Here is a 19,055-nt window from a genome sequence, read left to right as displayed (position 1 = left end):
CCCCCGCGGCCCGCCCGGCCCGCCCCCCCGCCGCCAGCAGGGGGCGGTACAACCCAAGCTGCGCCGCACGCCGCAGCGCCCCGGGCCGGAGCGGAGCCGCCCTGAGCCACCCGCGGCCCCTCCGGGCCGCAGGTTCGAGCCTCGCCCCGCCGGCTTCGCGGCGCCGGCCCTGGGTTCTCTCCGGGCTCCCGGCGCTGCCCGCGTCACGGGGTGAGGAAACGTGGCTGTTTCTCGCTACCGTTCCCTCGTTTGCCTCTCTGAGACCTGAGGTCCTCGCCCATTTTTTGCATCAAAATTGCTCTCCGGGTTGGAAGCAGGGGAACCGAGGGAAGATGCGTACACGGTCTGCAACGTCTCCCTGGTGCGTAGGAGCTGGGCAGGGGGTGAGCAGGACAGGGGATGGGTACTCAAAATTGTCCGCACCAGTTGTAGGCGTGAGTTGGGATGCTGAGCCACAGAGGGTCAGAGGCAGGACAGCCGCCGGCCCTGCCGGGTGACCGTGTTCCTCGCCCTCTCCAGCCTGCTCCGGGTTTTATCTCCTCCAACGCCTCTTTGTTTCCTCCTTTCGATGTCACTGGTGTTTTGAGGCTTCTGCCCTGAGGCAGGATCTGTGTACCAACCAACACTGGACTGACCGTGGAGGGGAAATAGCATATGGGTGAGTTAGACCTCAGCCCTACTCATCAGGATAATTAACTTATTAGCAAGGTTTGTTTAATGGGAACTAGCTCTCTTGTTTCAGCTGCAGTTTCTTTCGAGCAGTTGGTATCTTCCTAGAAATAAGCATTTATTTACATAACGCTGACTCAAAACCCCTGACTACTTGCAGGGGCTGTAATTTATCTCCCAAGGAATGTCTGGACAAAGCACGGCACTAATTCTGCCACCTGTGCTGATGATGTGTCCAAAGAGACCGTGTCGAGTCTCTATTAAAAGCTGAGAATAGGACAGAAAGCCTAAAATCTTTACTTACAGAAGATGTATGTGTGTAATATAAGGCTGCTGCTAATTCTTCCCAGGGATTAATAGAGACGATCAAGGACAATTTCACTCAATATTGCTTTTCTTTTTGTAAAGCGAAGCTTCCCCAAACCTGAGGCAAGACAGAAACACGGCTTTGAGCCTGTGTTGCTCTCCTTCAGTCAAATGGAAATAGCTGTCTTTATTTTAAAAGTCTCTGTTGGCATCACGGTGCTGACACTTTCTGAGGCAATGAAATGGACAGAAATCCATTTTCCAGACTGGAAGGAAGGCAAAAAATAAATTGGAAGAATGAAGAGTGAGGAGGAATTGAGGCGTTCACAGCGCTCACAGCGCAAGTGATTGGAAGTGATGGGAAGAAGGCAGGAAAGGGATTCATTTGTTTAAAATATAGGACTGGGTTTGACTTTAAGGTGCACGTTGCATCACTGAGAAGTCCATGCTGCCGTGTCTCTGCTGGGGCGTGCGCCAGGCAGCACACGTGCTGGTATGCCAGTGCAGGTTGGCTGCCTGCAGATACATGGGGGTTCTTCTGGCCGTGCACCCCAAATGTGGGGCAGTGAGCCTGTGCGTGCCCCGTGGTCTTTCGCTGGGGGCTCCCGGCAGCCCCACGGGAAGGTTACAGCCTCCTCTGCTGACCTGACCTAGGCCTTTGAACGTCAGGTGATTTGTGGCAAGTGGCCAAGCTTGCCTTGTGGGGGCCAGGTGAAAAAGGATGCCCTGGGGAAACCTGGAATGTGCCAGACCTGAAAAAGTCAAGATGCCCCCCCAGAAAAATGCTCAAGGTGGCACTTCGACTTCAACTCTGTCTCTGCAGGCCAACAACAGACAGGCACCGACAAAATACTGCAAAACTCAGTGAAACCAATGCCTGCCCGAAGCAGCCGGGGAAGGATTTGCAGGGCTTCCTAGGCTTTCCTGCCTGGCGTGGCTTGGTTTTCCCCCTGCGAGTCCTTTGGCCGGTGCTGCTTTCAGCGTTGCATTGTGGAGCTCTGATGTCTTGGTAAGGCCTGAAGACATGTCCGCAAAAATGCCTCCGTTTTTGCGCTGCAACTCATCATGGTGCATCTGGCTAATGAAGTTTGTCCCTTTTCTGTAGCTGATAACATTACGCTCATTCTGCTTCAGTTCACATCTCGGAAGCAGAAAGTTTCCCATCTATAAAATTCCTGGAGACATTGATTTGTTGTTATCTCATGGCAGCGATTTTACTCTCCCTTGCTGTTTATGCTCAACATTGTGGATGCATCCAGAAATCAATGTTGCTGTTCTCACTCCTTTTGACAGGCAGCTCCTTAGAGCTGCTGCCCACGAGCCTCGTGTTCTTTTCCTTGTTTTTCCTGCCTGTGCTCTCTGCGTGGCCCTTCCCTGAGATCATGTTTCTGTTTCTTGAGTTCCCTATGTAGGAAACTGCATGGGTGAGCGATCAGACACAAGTAAATCTGGAAAGGATGCTTTTGACGTCTGTCCACGCACAACATGCCACAAGTCCCAGGTACGTGCGCTAAGAAGCGGTCCTGGGTCAGTGCAAGCCTCCGATCGATTTGGCAAGGCTCGCTGTTGTTATAAAGAGTGATTGGTATTAATTAAGCTGCTTTGCCCTTGTGGACTGCTGACAATGGAAGCTGCTAAATCAACTGTAAATCTGGCTGTGGGGATTGTGGGTTTCTGACAATCCTGGGCTAAAGTCCAGTCCCCAAACTTGAGGAGAGTCTGATTCCCTCAGTTCTTATTAAAACCCTCCAGGTCCTTTCTAGGAGATTTTAGTTCATGTTTTGACAAATCCTGTTGCTAGAAATTAGCTTTTGAGTCTGGCTCTGGGAGGATTCATCCATCCCAAACCAAACAAGAACACGGGTAACTTTACGAAGATAAATGCTTCGCTAACGCAGAGTTTCTGGTTAGCATAATTCAGTGTATTATTACACTGGATTGGGGAGTTCAGAGAGAGCTTCCCTCCTCCCACTTCCCTGGGCATAAACAGGATTGGAAAACAAATCTCCCCTGAGCAAGGCTGCTTGCAATGAGGCAGAATGAATACAGCATCAAATGACACTTCTCTGTGCGTTTGTTTTCCAGTCTCTGGACTGAATTGCCACTGACCAACATGCTGGCCGAGGGGGCAGACCTACTGCGGTGCAAATCCAACCGTATTGCCATTGTTGCCGTATTCCCCAGTAAAGTGCCAGGTAGGGAAAACGGTTCATAAAGCTGAACTTCAGCTATTTGGAAACTGGGCTGGAAGTTCACAGCCCAGGTGCAGTCAGTGTTTAGAACCGATTTCATTTTTTCCCCTTCCTTTTCCAGTTTTTATTCTAGCAGCCTAATTTAGTTTGAGGTTTGCTGTGTCATTTTCCTACCTGAGTGCTTTCTCCTTTCTCTTGAGCTGGCTTCTTTTTGCTGACATCAGGGAAGTTACTTTCCATCGACATTTGAACTGAGCAGTTTCATTAATGTTCACAGCATCCATCTGGAAGCAGTTACTTCTAGGAAGTGTCCCTGCAAGAGAACAGGCTGCATATTTGTACAAGGCAGCTCCATCACAGGGTGTAATTCATGCTATTAGATTTAGGTTTTCCACCTCAAGAGACAGGATTCAGTTTATGTATATTCTTCATAGGGAGTTACTATTTGCCCATTAATGAAGTGTTACAGGCTGAGGCTACTCTTCTCCCCCCCCAGCACATAACAGTGAAGAAATTTTGTGTTCCTGTAGCCTGCAAACTTCTGGAATGTCTCAAAACCACCATTTATCTTAAAAATGTGGTGGTGTTCTTCAAACTGTGGTGGAGAAATTCTGATTTTTTTTTGTTCTTTAATATTGCTTAACATTTTCATTTGGGACGTATGTATTTCTCCCAAGTTTTCCCTAGGCTTCTATGGTTCTGAACATTAGAGAAAAAATATCAGTGAATTTAATATTATTTAATAAATTATAATATTTATTTACTTTAGTATTAGTCTTCTAAAATTCCTTTCCTGTTGCTGTCTCCTGTTTAACCTGCCATCTTTCTGAGCCGCAAGCTTGGGGCAGTTTGGAATGCCAGAAGCTGCTCCGGAGCGTCTTTCCTCTGCGTGTGTTAGTCTTTCCATAAGCCCTTCCACTTTCCAGCATTTGTGTTGTGATAATCTCTTCTAGCATTTCTTGCAATGCTTCATTTTAATATATATTCCCTTGTCACTGCAGAACTGAATTCAGCCTCCTGGTAAGTGATATCTAAATCACTGCTGCAAGGAGAGAATGAAATATAGGCGCGTGAGAGGGAGGCAAAGGATATGACTGAATAAGAAAAACTCGCACAGCAAGAAGAAATATCTACAGCGGTGTATAAAATGTGCTGCTTTCCTTACAGCTTCTGCTCGCTGCTGTTGGTACAATACATGTGTGTCAGGTACAAACACAGATGTCTGCCTCTTGTCATTGAACTGCGAGATTATCTGATTTGAGCGTGCAGTCGCGTTGTGCATATACAACGACTCGGGTGTTTATTGCACACATGGTGGCATGTCTGAAACCATTTGGAAATCTGCTTTTGTACATGCTCAGTAGCTGACTTTTGCCAGCAGTGATATTCCTGTAGCGTGTACGAGGCTGGAGCAGAGTCTCCTGAACGCTTCACTGTGGACGTTTATGATGACCGCTTGGCCTTGTGCATTTGGATGAGGCTCTTTGAAAGGGAACAAAAAAGAAGAAACGCAGATAGATTGTCCCAGGCAGTAAAAGCACACTGGGGCAAGCAGCAGAGTCAGCAATAAAAACAGTAAGTGTAAATCACCCTGAGACACCTGGGGAGAAAATGTGGAAAGCAGGACTAGAGCCAGTGATGGGATGCAGGCACCGGGATGTGCTGGCGAGGGATCCGCTGCCGGGACGTCGGCTGCAGGAGGGACCCCGCTTGCGTGGCTCTGCACTTTGCACCCCGTGAAGGGCCTGGGGGTGGGCTGCAGCGTTGCTCCGTCTCTTTTTCCCTGCTGACCAAGCACTGCAGTCATGATCTCAGCAGGCAGCTGGGCTGCATCTTCTGAGGGAGATGGTTTTGACTTCTCTCTGCTGCTCCAGCCTTCTCAGAGGGGCTAACTTCATTCCCTGGTTTTGGGACTAGACCGTCACCAGCACACCAAATGCAGTCCAGACTGAGTGTGTGTTAAACAAAACAAGAGCTCGCACAGTGTTTCTGTGATGGGATGCTTTGTTGAGTCTGAGCCCTCGGAAGCACGTGCTGAAGGACCTTCCTGCTTGGTGAAAGCACTTCGCTGTTACCACAAAAAAACACCTTGTGTGGTATTGAAGAGCATCCTAAGACTATTTTTGCTGCCTTCTGTATTCCCATGAGAAAGCTAGCCCAAAACTCGCTGTGGTAGTAGCAGCTTTCTCTTAACTTCAACCTGAACGTATTGGCTTGTGTTTGTTCCTGTGCCAACATTGTCCCTGAGCCCGAGCAGCTCTCCTGTCCTCTCCTCTCCCTCTCCTGTGTTTGTGGAGAATGATCGTATCTCTGCTCGTCTCTGTTCCGCGAGGCCGAGCGCGCTGGCCGCTCTCCGGTTTCCCAGTCATCGCGGCAGCCCTTTGCTGCCCGGTTTCTGTCTGAGTCTGTCCCTCTTGAACATGGGTGACCAGACCTGAACAAAGTCCCCAGATAAGATCTTCCCAGGGCCCTGCACAATGGAAACTTCCGTGAAGCCCAGCCAAGGTGTCCGCTGAGGGATGAGATTTTTCCTTTGAAATGCGCATTTCTGCTGCCCTCGGCTCATTCAGCTAGCATAAGCGTTGCTTATTCAAAATTACATTTATTGTTGGCTTTATACATTTCAATACAACTTCATTTTTTACGGTCAATTTGTGACACTCTTTACAGATATGACTGAAATAAATTTGAAGCTTGGTCTTAACAAAGCCAACATTTATCAGGTTTCTGCAACCTCTCCACGTTGCTTTTTGTCAAGAAAATATTTTTCCAGTGCTGCATTTGAAACAGGGATGAGCATTATAAGTCTCACAACTCCTCAGGGATTGGGAAAAGCAGATTGTTTCCTACTATAAGCCTCCTTGAATCCATGCCCATGTGTTCCATGCACTGCCTTCCTGTATAGGCAGCCTCATCGGTCTCCTGTCAGATTTAGATGCTTCAGTAATTCTCATGATTTCCTAAAAAGTTGGTTTCCTCAAAGCATGGGGATCCCCACTGGGGCCACCATTACAGGGTATCTTTTTTGAGATAGACTAGGGGGGGGAAAATGTGGCATCCGAATGATCCAGGCTGCAAAGGGAAACGGCAACCGGTCAAGTCAGCGGTGACGTTACCTTGTATAAATCAAGGGAGGTGGCAGCTGGGTGTTGCTTGCAAAGAGCAAGAGTATAGAGGGATGCCTGCTCCTGAGACGTGGAGGTTGTGAGGAAAAGGTGTGTCTGGTTGGCTGCAGTTTTTATATAAGGGCAACTTCTTCCATCTCAGTTGCAGGAAAAAAAGGGAGGACGACGCTGAGTCTTGACGGCTTCCAGAAGAGCCCAAGCGGACCTGAGAGCCCTTCCCAGCTGGCTGCAGCTGATGCAGGTAATAACATCATCCGCATCAAAGCCTCGGCTGGTGAAGGCTGCGTGGTGGCAGGGAGACTCGCGTGGTAGTAGCGTTATCGCCTTATAGCTCTGGAAGGGCGCGCATCGTGTGCCTACTGCTTGGCCTCGTTAGTTTGAGATTTTGCTGTGCACCAAGCTCCAATCATCTGCCTATATCTGGCATTTCATAAGTAAATTTGTGTTAATAATTATTGAATTATAACTTTATAGCTAGCTTATTTTTATCACTTGAGCTTTAGTTTATTGTTTTCGAAAGTTAGAAAGAATGGGAATAATCCTCAGATGCTTCCCTTGTCAAAGACCCTTACCAAAACACGTGTAACACTTCATCTAAGGGACACGGAAATGACGACTGCTTAAACGTTGGTTCAGGGGAAAAGCAGTTTGGCTTTCTTGTGTGTGAACATGTAGAATATTTTGGGCCAGTCACAAAGAACCAGGAAAGGGCTTTTATTGATCCAGACTTGGAATCTGTCCACGTGTGTGGATGTAAACAAGGTCCTGCTGCCCCAGGCTCGAGCAGTCTTGAACTTGATAAAGAGTAGACAAGGGATTTCTCACTTGACCTCTGTCCTTACAAAGACACTGGGATCTCTTCTTAGAGCCTTTTCCCCCACTTTTCACTCTGATGTCTCCCTTGCAGCAGAGGAGTCTTCTGGACATGACGATGTTGAAGCTTTTTGGAATCATCTTTTTCTGTGGCCTCCTCTCACCCTCTCAGGAAGTCTTGTCTGGTCTGTCCTGTGCCGTCAGTCCAGGGGCAATGCAGAACGGTAACTAGAAAACATGGGTTACGTTTGTTTTGAAAGCTACGTGGGACTGTGACGTGGAGTCAAACCTCCTAAGTGTCTTCATCTTTATTTTATAGTTCTGTAAGGCTGCAGACTTTGCTCAGAGCTTCTGACAGCCATCACTGGGTTCATGGGTCAGGGAAATCTCTCTGCTCCAGAACTGGGACACATTTCAGCACCAAAGAGCCATACAGAATTTCAGGGCTAGATCTGAATTATTCCCTCATTTTGTCTTAGTTTCTCATCTCCATATTGGAGCAGCTGATGTTTGGCAAACCACTGCTGTGAAGTTTAGCAGCCATGTTTACATTTGCAGTGCTCCAGCAAAAAAAAGAGGCTTGTTTCAAGTTGCTCCTATTAAAAAAAAACAAACCCAAAACCCAAACAAAACCCCTTTACAAACGGGAAGCAAGTTGTGAGTTGAAGCGCAACTACCAAGTGGGGTTGCTGTCGTTTCTGGTAGTGCACAACTGTACTATACTCTTGAAGTTGGAGGTCTGGGATGCTCTCCACTGCTACCTCTCCGGGTTAATTCACTAATGGCAGCTTCGGTTTAGTGCACGTTGTAAAATACCATCCCCTGTGTGATTTGACTGCACTGAGACAGCTAATGACTTTATAAGGAGTTTTGGGGAGTGGTGGGGCTTTGTTGTGTGATGCCTTTGCCAGGACAGATCTGACTGAGTGGAGAGAGGTCACTGCTGCAAGTGCCGGTCCTCACGCAGAGATGTTTTCCAGTTCTCTCAGATGCCATACTTCAGAACGGGCTTCTCCAGCAGCATCTGCAGGGCCTTGTGCTCCCAAACATCATGGGTGAAGGGGGTCTGCTGAACTCTCCCACCAGCATCACTGGGTAAGTGGAGAGCAAGGGCTTCTCTGTGAGTGCACCTTCACCATCAATTCCGAAGTGACAAAAGCTGAGCTGTAGTTGGCATGATTGGCCCAAGTAGTTATCTCATTTTATTTTGATACTGAAATTCTGGCCCGATAACAGTTTTCTGTGTGGTAGCAAGGTGGATGGTGAAGTGCGCTGCAGGTTGTGGATGCAGATGCAGAATGATGGCTCTGGTGCTGTTGATATCCGAGACGCTCGGCAGCCCTGAGGGAGGGAGGAAGGGGCCACAGAGAGAAAAAGCCGACTGCTCTGTAAAGTTGGTTTCTACCCTAATCTGATTCTGGTTGCCTTCTTTTGGGTTTCAGCTGCAGACCCTGTCTCTCATCCTGGAGCTGGTATCTCTTGCTTACAATGCTTGTGCTTATAATACTCGAGTCTCCAGCTGGAGGTGGCCGTGGTGACGAGGGCGCTGTAGGTTCCTCAGTGGGTACAGCTGCTCAGCTGTTAGAAGATGCTTTTAATTTGCGCCAGCTTTTGCTGTTGTTTGCAGCCTGCACCTTGTCAAGGTCCAGCTCCCCAGGCTGTCGGTGGTGCTGCTGCCAGGAATCGGGGTCCAGCTGACCATCGCCGCAAAGCTGGAGCTCAGTGGCAACTGGTGAGTGGGGTGTTTTGTAGTGGCTGCTAAGGGACACCCCTACCCACAGGCTTCCTATTGCGCAACGTTTTGCATCTTTTATGGACTTCTAGGTGTTTCTTACCTATAATAAAGTCACAGAGCAGAATAGGCACCAAAAGATGGCTTGTGGTATTTGTAATGAACTGCAGGAGATGGAGGTGCAGTTCGTTGCTACTGGCTTTGCTGAGTTTCTCTGGTTAGAGGCTGAGAGATGAAATCTGTTCAATCCCATTTACGTTTTTTTCAGCTTGGTTGGCCTTCTTTCAGAACTAATTGATATCTCAGTGGATGTGAACATTACCGCAAACATTAAATGCACAAATTTTGAATCGGGCACAGTCCAGGTCGTCATTGAAGACTGCCTCTGCGTTCTTGGTGCCATAAAGATCAAGCTCCTTTCTGGGTAAGTGCCTGTGGATTTATATTTTCATTTATGTTTTCCATTGCATGCAATGCTGTTCTCTTTATCCAATGATCTAGACAGTCTGCCAGAACACAGACGGTGCTAAGCTGATACAGAGCCAGGCCTTAGGGAAGTAATTTCTTTCCCATTGCCAAAGACAGTTGCTTCAGTGGAACCAGCAAAAAATTTGGTTGTTGGAAGATGAGGGTTAATTTGCCCTGTTTTCCTGTGGAAACATTAAGATCTGAAGTATGAGGTTTGGTACTTCTTCCAATGCACTTTCTTTAGATTTAGCTACTGAATTGATACCCAAAGGGTAGGAATAATAGGGCAGGGAGTGTTCTAGGAGAACAGCACCGTTGCTTGCCCTGGTTTTATGCTCTGCCTTTGGCTGCTGTCACAGAAAGATGCTGGGCATATGGACTTTCGGTCTGGCCACTGTGGGTGTGTGTAATTCCATGCAAATGTCCCATCTCTTGCTCAGCCTTATTAAATTCTTGGCAGAAAGAATTTACTGACTTTATGTATTGATGAATGCAACAGTAAATTGATCATGGGAAATATTTTCTTTTATTGCTTTTGAATTACTCACTTTTCGGGTTCATTGAATTTCTCCTAATTAATTTTTGCATTATGCATTATATTTCAATCAGTGCAGCAGCTGGTTTGAAAGAGACTATGTAAGTGAATAGAGGAACACAGCTCACCCACTCTGGGGGTCATATTTTAAGTTTTAGCAGGATTAAAGCGATGGTTTGCAGGAAGTGAACTCCCTGTGGGATAAGGGGCAGTTCCTCAGATGGGTCTATAGGCAGAGCTTGGGCATAAATAATGAGATGCATTATGCATTCCTGCTGTCTGTGGCTTGCTGAGTGTGCTGCTGCATGTTCTAACCCAATAGTCCAGAAATATATTGATTATCAAAAGTAAATGGCTCTGCACTGCCTGCAGGCAGCACACGTCCCAGAGTGATCTATTTAGCAGCAGTGCTGAAATGTTACACAGCACATTTCTCCTCTTGTTATTCCACATGTAAATTGTTTGTTTCCCATAACTAACATGGAGGTATTTCATAACGGCTCCACTTTCCCTTAACTACAGCACTGATTTAAATACCAGAGGGAGACAACCAAACTCGGGTTACACTGCGAGAGGCTCACTCCTTTCGTGCAATGATGTCTGTGCACCCCAAGTGCTGAAGCCTTCAATTCTCAGGAATTAGCCCAATTCTCCCCTTGGTGGAGGGGAGCAGCTCCTTGCCCTCCCTGCCTTCTGCACAGCCCCTGCTCTTGCCAGTAGCAGCTGCAGCAGTGTCCCTGAGGGGTGGCTAAGGGCATAGTAGTGTGTAAAATGAAGGGTGGAGAACGTTTGGTCTTCTATCCTGGAGCTGTGTTTGTAGTGATTGGAAATTTTTTTTCTTTCCTTTCCAGCTTACTGTCCCTATCAGTAAACGAGATTGTGCTTAAGCAGCTGACAGCAACTTTGCCTGGTTTGGTAAGCCTGAAGATTGCCCTCCTTTCATAGCTGAAATGCAGAAATATCAGGAACAACATGTTACGAGGTCACAGCAAGCTGCATCATCTTTCTGTATTGCTTTCCCATGTCACTGGTATGCGCTGCTTGGCAAGGATGCCCGTGGCCAGCCTGGCTGCTGCCAGCGTGTTTCTGCCTGCAGGGCACGCCTGAAATATTCCCCAGATGAAAGCAGTCCCCTTTGGTGTAGTACCACAGCTCCAGGATTGCTCCGCTGCCCCCAAGTCCTTCACAGCATCCCAGCTGCTGCCTGATGCCACGCGTGGCACTTTTTCCCTGGGGATTTAGATTAAAAGGAGCAGGTCTGATCAGGCTGTAGGGTGACGGCTCCCTGCAGAGGGGTGGCGAGGGGGGTTGAGCGGTCGCACTTCTGCTTTGTGTTGCAGCTGTGTCCAGTAGTCGATATTGTCGTCAACCTTGTGAACATCCAGCTCCTGGGCACTCTCAACGGTGCGTTTCTTATGGAGGATGAGGTGCTGCTTTCCCGTGTTCCCTGCAGTCCTGCAGTGGGACTTTCCCATGACTAGTCCTTAAGTGCATCAGGGAGGAGCTGCGCTTCTGCAGGATTGTTACTGAAACTCGAATTCACGCCCCAGCAGTTCAAGTGAACTGCCTGCACCTTGGCCCTCCTTATGCCATTTTTATACGTCACCCTTGGATTTAGCTTTTTATCTTTGATGCTCTTTATGGGCTATATTCTAATGGCAGATCCCACAAAGCTGAATTTGGGGATGTTTTGGATGTTTTGAGTAGCAGTGAACACCCCACAGAAGTGCATGCTCGGGACCTGGTTGTGGGTGTGAGGTCTGGCTGGTGGCCTGCAGGGTCAGGAGGGGAGTTTGTGTTGCTGCTTATTTCCTGATCTTGTAACGATCTTTTTTTTTCTCCATGAAGCGGTAATCCCAGTTGGTACGGCAGGAACGATTCACTACCAGCTGGCCAGCCTCCCGTTTACCTCTGGCTTGTTCCTTGGGTTGGATTTAGATGTAAGTTAACACTGGGTGACGGGACCCTGCGAGCGTGACTGCAGCGTGGTGCCGTTCAGACTGTTCACCTCATCCCGTGGGAGCCGTTGTCTTCTTCCAGTACAATCACGTGGAGGAGCTGGGCTAATGACTTGTTCTGGAAATGCTAGCTAAATATTTAGATCCTTATCCAAATCACTGCTAAGTGACTGCGTGTACTTTTCTTCAAGCCCTCTTTTGCTTTGTTTGCAAACTTATCTTGAGACTGCCTGAAACTGTGTGTCTGCTGTTTGTAACTGTTGGGTCAAGCAGTTTTCATCCCCCCCTCGCCCTGCCTGCAGGCTGGGTGTTACTGCTTTTTGCCTTCACTATTCGGTGTCTGTGGTAGGTGAATGCTACCAAGCTAATGGCTGTATTTTTTAATTCTGTCTCACTGGGGAAAAAAACAAAACAGCAAAAACCAAACAGTACTTTCAAACAGGACAACTCAAATAAAAGAAAGTGGCTAGTGAGAAGCAATGGGACATAAGAGATAAAGAATAGCAAGGGCTAATAACAAACACTGCAGTCTGTACGATCAGTGCTGCTGCTCTTGCTTTAGTGCAGGTACTTCATCCGGATTAGTCTTTGCCCCCACCACCCCTAGACAGAGTTAGTCTCCTTAGCAAGTAGATGGTATCAGTGCAAGTTTGTTGTAGAGTCGGAGGATGGCTCACGCCTGGCTGGGCACTGGAGGGAAGGCAGGCAGGGCTGGGACCGCTGGGCTGGCAGCACCTTCACTGCTCGTTTGCTCTTGGAGTGAAATCTCAAAAGGTGAACTGAAGCGGTGAGATGTGATTTGGACAAAGTCTGTTATTAGCTAAGAAGGCCTCAGTTACACACTCTGCCCTTTATCAGCTCCTTTCATCCGTTAAATATAGAGGGAATTGCTCCGAGTCCAATGCTTTCCCTAAGCTGCTGGCGAGGGGAGAGCTGTTTCAGCTGGCACAGACCCTGCACTCTCTGTCTAGAGGATCTGGGCATGCCTCGTGGCTTTGAAGGATCAGTTTAACATCCATGTCACCTCTCTTTGCAGGGTGCGGTGAAGCAGGTGGGAGGCAGCATCATCCCCCATGACTCGTCCCCCTCTGCTTTGCCTCCGCTGCTGGACAAGCTTCTGGTCTTGGGACTGCGCCAGAGCTTTCTCAATGCGGTCCTGTCCCTCCTGATCCAGATACCGCCGCAGACCTTCACCTGCACGCCAGAAGTCGTGAGTGTAGCAGCACCTGTATTTCATGCCGGGGGAGGTGGCAGGGGACAGGCGTCAGCCTGACCTTAGCTCAGCTCGGGGAGCTGCTGCGCATGGATTCACGGCACGCACAGCCTCTGCTGGCTCTCGGCACGCAGCCGCTCTGGGGCCTGCGTATGCGTGTGCTCACCTGCAGATACTCAAGCCCCAGAGTTGCCTCCTTACCACTCTTTTTTGGAAACCTATAATAGCATGTGCAATGATCAGCTGTTCTTTTTTCTGTATGGGCACCCCAAGGGATACCTGCTGAAACCAGTTGTGTACTGGTTATGCCATGGACTCCCGGAGGTCCGTAATCCATTTCAAGGAATCTGCAAAATGTCACTGAGAAAAGCAACTTCGTATATGCAATGCAATTCTCTAGGCGTATGCATTTTCTGTACCTCTGATCTGTAATTCTACTGGGAAATATTAGCAGTCTACACACTGACAAACGTTGAAAGCCTCTGGGTTACTTTTCCTTCCGTTGCTGGTTGCTCTCACCTTAACGACTAGCTAGGAATTGCCCAGGCAGCTGGGGAGCAATGGAGAAGGCAGAGGGCTCAGTGTGCTGCCGTAATATAGGTCTGCATGGGATTGAGCTGCCTGGGGCTTCACTGGGGACAGTGAGTGAATGAAGGCTGGGGGACTGGCCCCAGGAGTGCGAACAAGCTGTCTGGGAACAGGGGCACAAGTGGGAGAGGGGTGGCCCCGGCAGGACGGGTGTTGCCGAAATCGGCTGTAGTGCTCATCAGGGCTGCTTGCACTTTTGTTCCAACAGTTCTCCGGTGCCAGCCGTCTGCAAGAAGCCATCACAACCCTCGTTCCTGCTGGGGTGAGTAACTTTTGCTGGCGCGAGGGTTTGTGTAAACCTCGCCAGGTCCGAGGCTATCCAAGTGATGCACCTGGATGTGCCAGCGTGCTGCTGCCAAAGTCTCCAGTCTTCTGCTCCCCTCCTCTCGGCTGTGCTGAGCACGCACGGCAGCCGAGCCGTGTCAGCATCGCTCGAGGGTGCCCTGCTGCCCGACCGGCCGAGGGGAGCGGCTGAAGGGAGCAGAGGTTTGTGCCCAGCCCTCGGCAGCCTCTGCACGGTCCCCGCTCTCCTGTGTGCCGTCAGCTGTAGCCAACCTTCTCCCGCTGCCTAAGCAGGGGAACACCTTCTCTCGCAGCTCACAGCCATTGACAGAAAGAGCTGATAAGCGTCTGGCATCTCCTGTTTCCTGGGCGTCACGGGCACCTTCTTACGGCCACAGCCCCCTTCGTGTCCACCTTTGCTTCCTCAGCCCCTTATTGCCTGCAGCAAGGGGTGCCGACCTGTGCTGCCAGACCTATTTGCTCTGTAAATTTGGCTTGTCCGAGGTCTGTGTGGCCTTGGGGGAGGCCCTACAGAATTAAGGGGCTGTGAGAGCCCACCAGCGGGCTGCCGGTCCCCTGCCTGGCCAGTGTGTGGGCTGTGGGTAGCCACATCCATGCATCCCTGATTCCCACAGTGCCCCACCTGCCATGGGACCAGTCCGCTGAGCATTAAGCTGACGTTGTTTGGGAACCCGCTCATCCTCTTGGAAGAAAACAAAGCCACCGTCGAGCTTTCAGTCATGATTCAGGTGTTCATCAAGCGCTTAGATGGACCCATCCTCAACCTCCTGCTGCTGAAGGCTGTAAGTGTGGATGTAAAGACCTCAAACCAGCCGAGTGACTGGCAGCTGGGATGGGGACATCTCCATGGGCTGATCCTCTCCCTGTCTGCTTGCAGGACCTTGGTCTAAACGCCCACGTGTCGATTGCCGGAGGCAGACTGGTGCTGGGGTTGTCCCTGGGCAGGTAGGCTGTCCCCACAGCGGCTGCGCTGCTCGAAGCAAAACCCGCTGCAACGCCCCAGCCTGCTCGCTCCCCTGAGACAGCCCCGGGGGTTCAGCCGTGCTGGGAAACTCCGGCTTTCCCGGAGCTCAGGGTACAGGTTGAGTTTTCTGGGAAGCAGTGGCCAAAAGAGAGCAGGACAGCAGGAAGGGCTGCAATTCATCAGGGATGCTCCAAGTGCTGTAACAGCGTGTGCCTCGGTGACACAGCACTGCTGGAGCTGCTGGAACTATGGCAGATGGGACAGGAGTGTTGCACAAACCCGGCTGTGACAAAGCCGGGCAGTGCTGCCCTTTTACAGGCTGGTGACATTCTCTGCATTGCGACGTTAGCTCCGGAGCTGCTGGCTTGAAATGTTTTTCAATGTCTGTAAAACAGATATTTCCTTTCCTGAATCTGAGAATTTTGTACCTGGCTGATGGCATGAGGTGGACAGGCATTGCTGACTTTCAGGAAACATTACAGCAGTGGGAAAGTTTTAGGAGACTGGCAGAAAAGTCTGTGTCAGTTTTATAACAAGGAGAAATGAGGTAACCTGAATAATTGTAAGACTGTCAGCTTGACTTTCATCCTGGGTAGTAGTTTGAGATGTCTGATATTGGACATGAATGATAAAGGAGTAAAGGAAAGTACTGTCATTAATGCCAGTCAAGGTATGATTAAAGGTTGGAAAGCATTCCTTATAGTGTGAGGTTTGAGGATTTCAAGCCATTTAGCTTGTCAAAGAGCTAGATTTAGAAGCAACATTGGCATAGCTTGTATGCAGCAATATAGAGAACAGAAATGCATCACAGGGCTTTTAATTCAATAGACAAAGATATAACAAGATTCAATAGAAGTAGAAAAGAGAAATTCAAAGTGGAAATAAAGCAGATGTTTTAGCTATGGCGATGTGTGATTGCAATGATAGATTAGGAGCTGTAGCAAATTCTTCAGAGCTCATGATCTTCAAATCCAGACTGGATGCTTTTTCTAGAAGCTCTGCTCTCAGCTAAACAGGAGCTGACTCCTTTTCCTAAGATGAATAACTACCTGGGCACGGGAGAGGGAAAGGGAAGCCAGGAGCCTGGTGTGTGCCCTGTTGCAGTGCTGTTTCATTTACAAGCAAATAAAAATTAGGTGAAGCTTTTATTTTCCTATTTTCTTTTCTCTCTTGCAAGTGTGGCAGTGCCTGCTTTTTGTGTTACAATATTGTGATCCCTTTATGGATGCCTCGCAGGGATCCCTTGCCCATGAGTAATGCTGCACTAGAAGGTGGCAGCGGTCTCACAATTGGAATCCGTGAGCTCTGGCCGGTGCCTTGGCATCTGATGTGCTGTTTGCTTTCCTTTCCCTGCAGCATTTCCCTCTCCTTGGAGTCCTCTGATGTTGGCATCAGTAACGTAAGTCTCTCGTACCAGTCTAGGCTTTCCTAGGTGGGCAGAGTGGCCAAGTGCTGTGCCCTGCGGCTTTGGGGAAGGAGGGACACATGCGGTCGCTGTGTGATGCTGTAACGTGTCCTGGCTGTGATGGATTACATCTGCTGATGGTCTTTGCTGTTAGCTGCTCTACTTTGTAGGTCATAGCAATTCTTCTTTTGCTGCTTTTTTCTTTTTTTTTCTTCTGCCTTTTCTAATAATGCAAATATAAAGCCTGAAGTCTGTTTGTTTATTCACCCCTGCTTGGGCAAAGCTTACACGGAGGCTCCAGCAGGAGTTTTACCTGGTAGAAGGTTTCCCAAAGGAAGCACCAAATACAAATTGAGGAAGAAAAGTAGATTCGCTTTAAAGAAAAGAGGGACTGTTTGTTCTTTTGCTGTGTCAGTGGGAAGTGATTTCCAGTCCCAAGGACTGGCTGTCTTCCAGCCGCAGCGCTGGGCTGTGCTTGCCGCTGTCCTGTGTCTGGCAGCACTGCTCACGTGCTTGTTCCTTCTCTGGTTCAGATCTCGAACTTGAAGCCACACTGCAGCAGTCTGCTGGCAGAAACCTTATTGCCTCTTATCAATGGTAAGGTGACCGGGATAGCTGTAACATTGGGAGTGCTTTGACTGAGGAGGGGAGATGGGTATGTGTGCACGATTGAAAGCTGTAGCAGGAGAGTTGGAGCAACTAAAGGTCTGCAGTCCCCATTTTGAGGCTGTAGTTAAAAGTCCCAACCTTATTCTTACACTATCTACCCCAGCTTCAGTCCTAAGGGTCCCAGCAACAGTTAGTGGCAGAGAATGTAAGGAAAACCAAAAGGCATCGTGTGCGGTGGTGCTGCAGTCCGTGCCTCTTCAGCAGCTCTGCTGCCTTCACCCTCCCCGGGAGCAGCTTTGTCGTGGGGTGGGAGGTGGGCTCACCCCTCCCGCAGTGTGTAAGGACCCGTCTGTCCCCTGCAGGTGCTCTGGGCATCGGGATCCCTCTGCCAAATGTGCTGGGCATTCCCTTAATAAAGGTGGATATTCAGATATTAGCGGTAAGTCTTCGGAAAGGCTATTTCTTCCTGCGAGGCAGCGGTGCAGGTCACTGGGACTGTTTCTAGCAGCTGGCTCCTGTAACAGGACCCTGCCAGTGGTGGTTTAGTGTGCGAGAGCCATAGATTTTAAGCCTTGAAAGGCCAGAAAGGGTTGCTCTGTCTGACCTCCTTCAGCTCAGAAAATGCTGCCCAAGTACTTTGTGCCCATGAGCATTATCGAACGAGGTACACAATGAGCAATATTCAGCCCCTCTGGGGGAGGTCCTGGTTCCCCCATCCAGGCTGCCTTTTCTTTCTGGAGAACTCTCTGTGAGCAGCTCTGATGTGGGTCCAGGGGGTCTGGCAAGCACTTTCGAGTGGCACCATTCAAAGTGTCTTGAATTGCACCAAATTCCAACCCTGTGCATCCTGGAGATGTCCCGGAGGAGCTGGGATATTCTCCGACACTTCCCAAAGGGTACTGTGCCCCCCTTATTACAAATTTGTCATAAGGATTTTTGCAAGAGGGTTTTATGTTCACTGTGTGTTGCTAACAAGCTGTTGTGAACCAGCATCCCTCGAAGTCGGGAAATAATGTGGCTGTGTTGCTCCTTGCACTTCTTCAGGGTCTGCTGGTGGTTCTGGTGTGAGCTGGGGAGTACAAGGCACGGAGAGGTCTTTCTGGGCACAGAAAGAGGAAGACAGACCAGCGGGGATGGAACATCGAGAATGGCATTATCTACTTTTCTTTTCTAAACTTGATTCAAGATTCTTGATAACATTTAAGACAATTTAAAGTTAATTGGCTTGCGTGAGTACTAAGATACTTGCATAAGCCAAAACCCGATAGGCAGCTCTGTGTACAAATATTTATTTAGAGGAATTAGCATGATTTTGGGGTCACAGTTATAGCAGTTGCATGTGATGCTGCAGTGGAATTGTTAACTTTGTTCTGAGGGAAAATTGTTCTTGATATAATGAAAAAACTGCATATGGCTTTCTAAGTCAATGTCACCATCCACGTTCAGAAGGGCATGAAGTGCTGAGTGGGAGCTCAGGATACATTTGTCATGTAACTCTTTTAATAAAGTTTCCTACTTTTTTAGTGCTTGGAATGAGGTTCTGGTTTCTGATGCTTCTCAGGGCAGGTATCTGTCCTGCCTCCAGCTACGGGATCTGGTTCCTTTGTGACAACTGATATTTTGGTTTTCAGTTGGAAAACTTTCTCCACTGAAACCTCCTGAGGAAAAAAACACTTGGATTTTCAGTGGCTGCTCCTGACCTACTGGCCAAATGCTAACCCACAAGCAGAAATCAGAATGAAATCGAATTTCCAAAGGTCATTAAGTATTTCCTAATAGAACCTGAAGGGAAAACTTCATTGCCAGATAACTGAGAAGTATGATAACACTGGAGCACACCCATCTGCCTGCAGTAGTCCACATCTGCTTAAACTAATGTAGCAGTCAGTTGGTCTCTGCATGTCACAGGGAAAAGAATTCAGGCATTTTTTACTGCAGAAAACCAAATGATTCTGGGTAAAAAAATAAATAAATCTGAGCTCTTAAATGGCCTCTCAAACACCTGTTTTCTCCAGCACTAGACGTGATTACTAGTGTGTTATTTGTTGCTAGTGTCCCCAAAGCTAACGGTGGTATGTCACTGCTAAAGCATGGGTGATGCGTGGAAGAAGTCTAGCACCTATCAGGTGATGGACAGGGACAATATCCTGTTCTACGTTTCTGCCTAAAGGTAAG

The 19,055-nt window shown here is 48.7% G+C and overlaps 1 protein-coding gene across 1 annotated transcript; it reads left to right on the top strand.

Annotated features, from left to right (window-relative positions):
• Positions 1 to 7,217: 7,217 nt before the first annotated feature.
• On the top strand, positions 7,218 to 17,948 carry LOC104833167 (BPI fold-containing family B member 4-like). The gene is made up of 15 exons (XM_010569743.1): positions 7,218 to 7,329; positions 8,086 to 8,200; positions 8,733 to 8,837; positions 9,106 to 9,261; positions 10,692 to 10,755; positions 11,181 to 11,244; positions 11,689 to 11,780; positions 12,835 to 13,008; positions 13,808 to 13,861; positions 14,517 to 14,684; positions 14,780 to 14,847; positions 16,223 to 16,265; positions 16,805 to 16,868; positions 17,243 to 17,319; positions 17,925 to 17,948. Exons 1-15 carry the CDS (start codon positions 7,218 to 7,220, stop codon positions 17,946 to 17,948), a joined length of 1,380 nt encoding a protein of 459 aa, XP_010568045.1.
• The last annotated feature ends 1,107 nt before the right edge of the window (positions 17,949 to 19,055 follow it).

Source organism: Haliaeetus leucocephalus, unplaced genomic scaffold (assembly GCF_000737465.1).
Source record: "Haliaeetus leucocephalus isolate CR32 unplaced genomic scaffold, Haliaeetus_leucocephalus-4.0 Scaffold273, whole genome shotgun sequence".
Lineage (NCBI taxonomy): Eukaryota > Metazoa > Chordata > Aves > Accipitriformes > Accipitridae > Haliaeetus > Haliaeetus leucocephalus.
The sequence above is the reverse complement of the archived record's forward strand: the minus strand, read 5'-3'. Positions and strand labels throughout refer to the sequence as shown.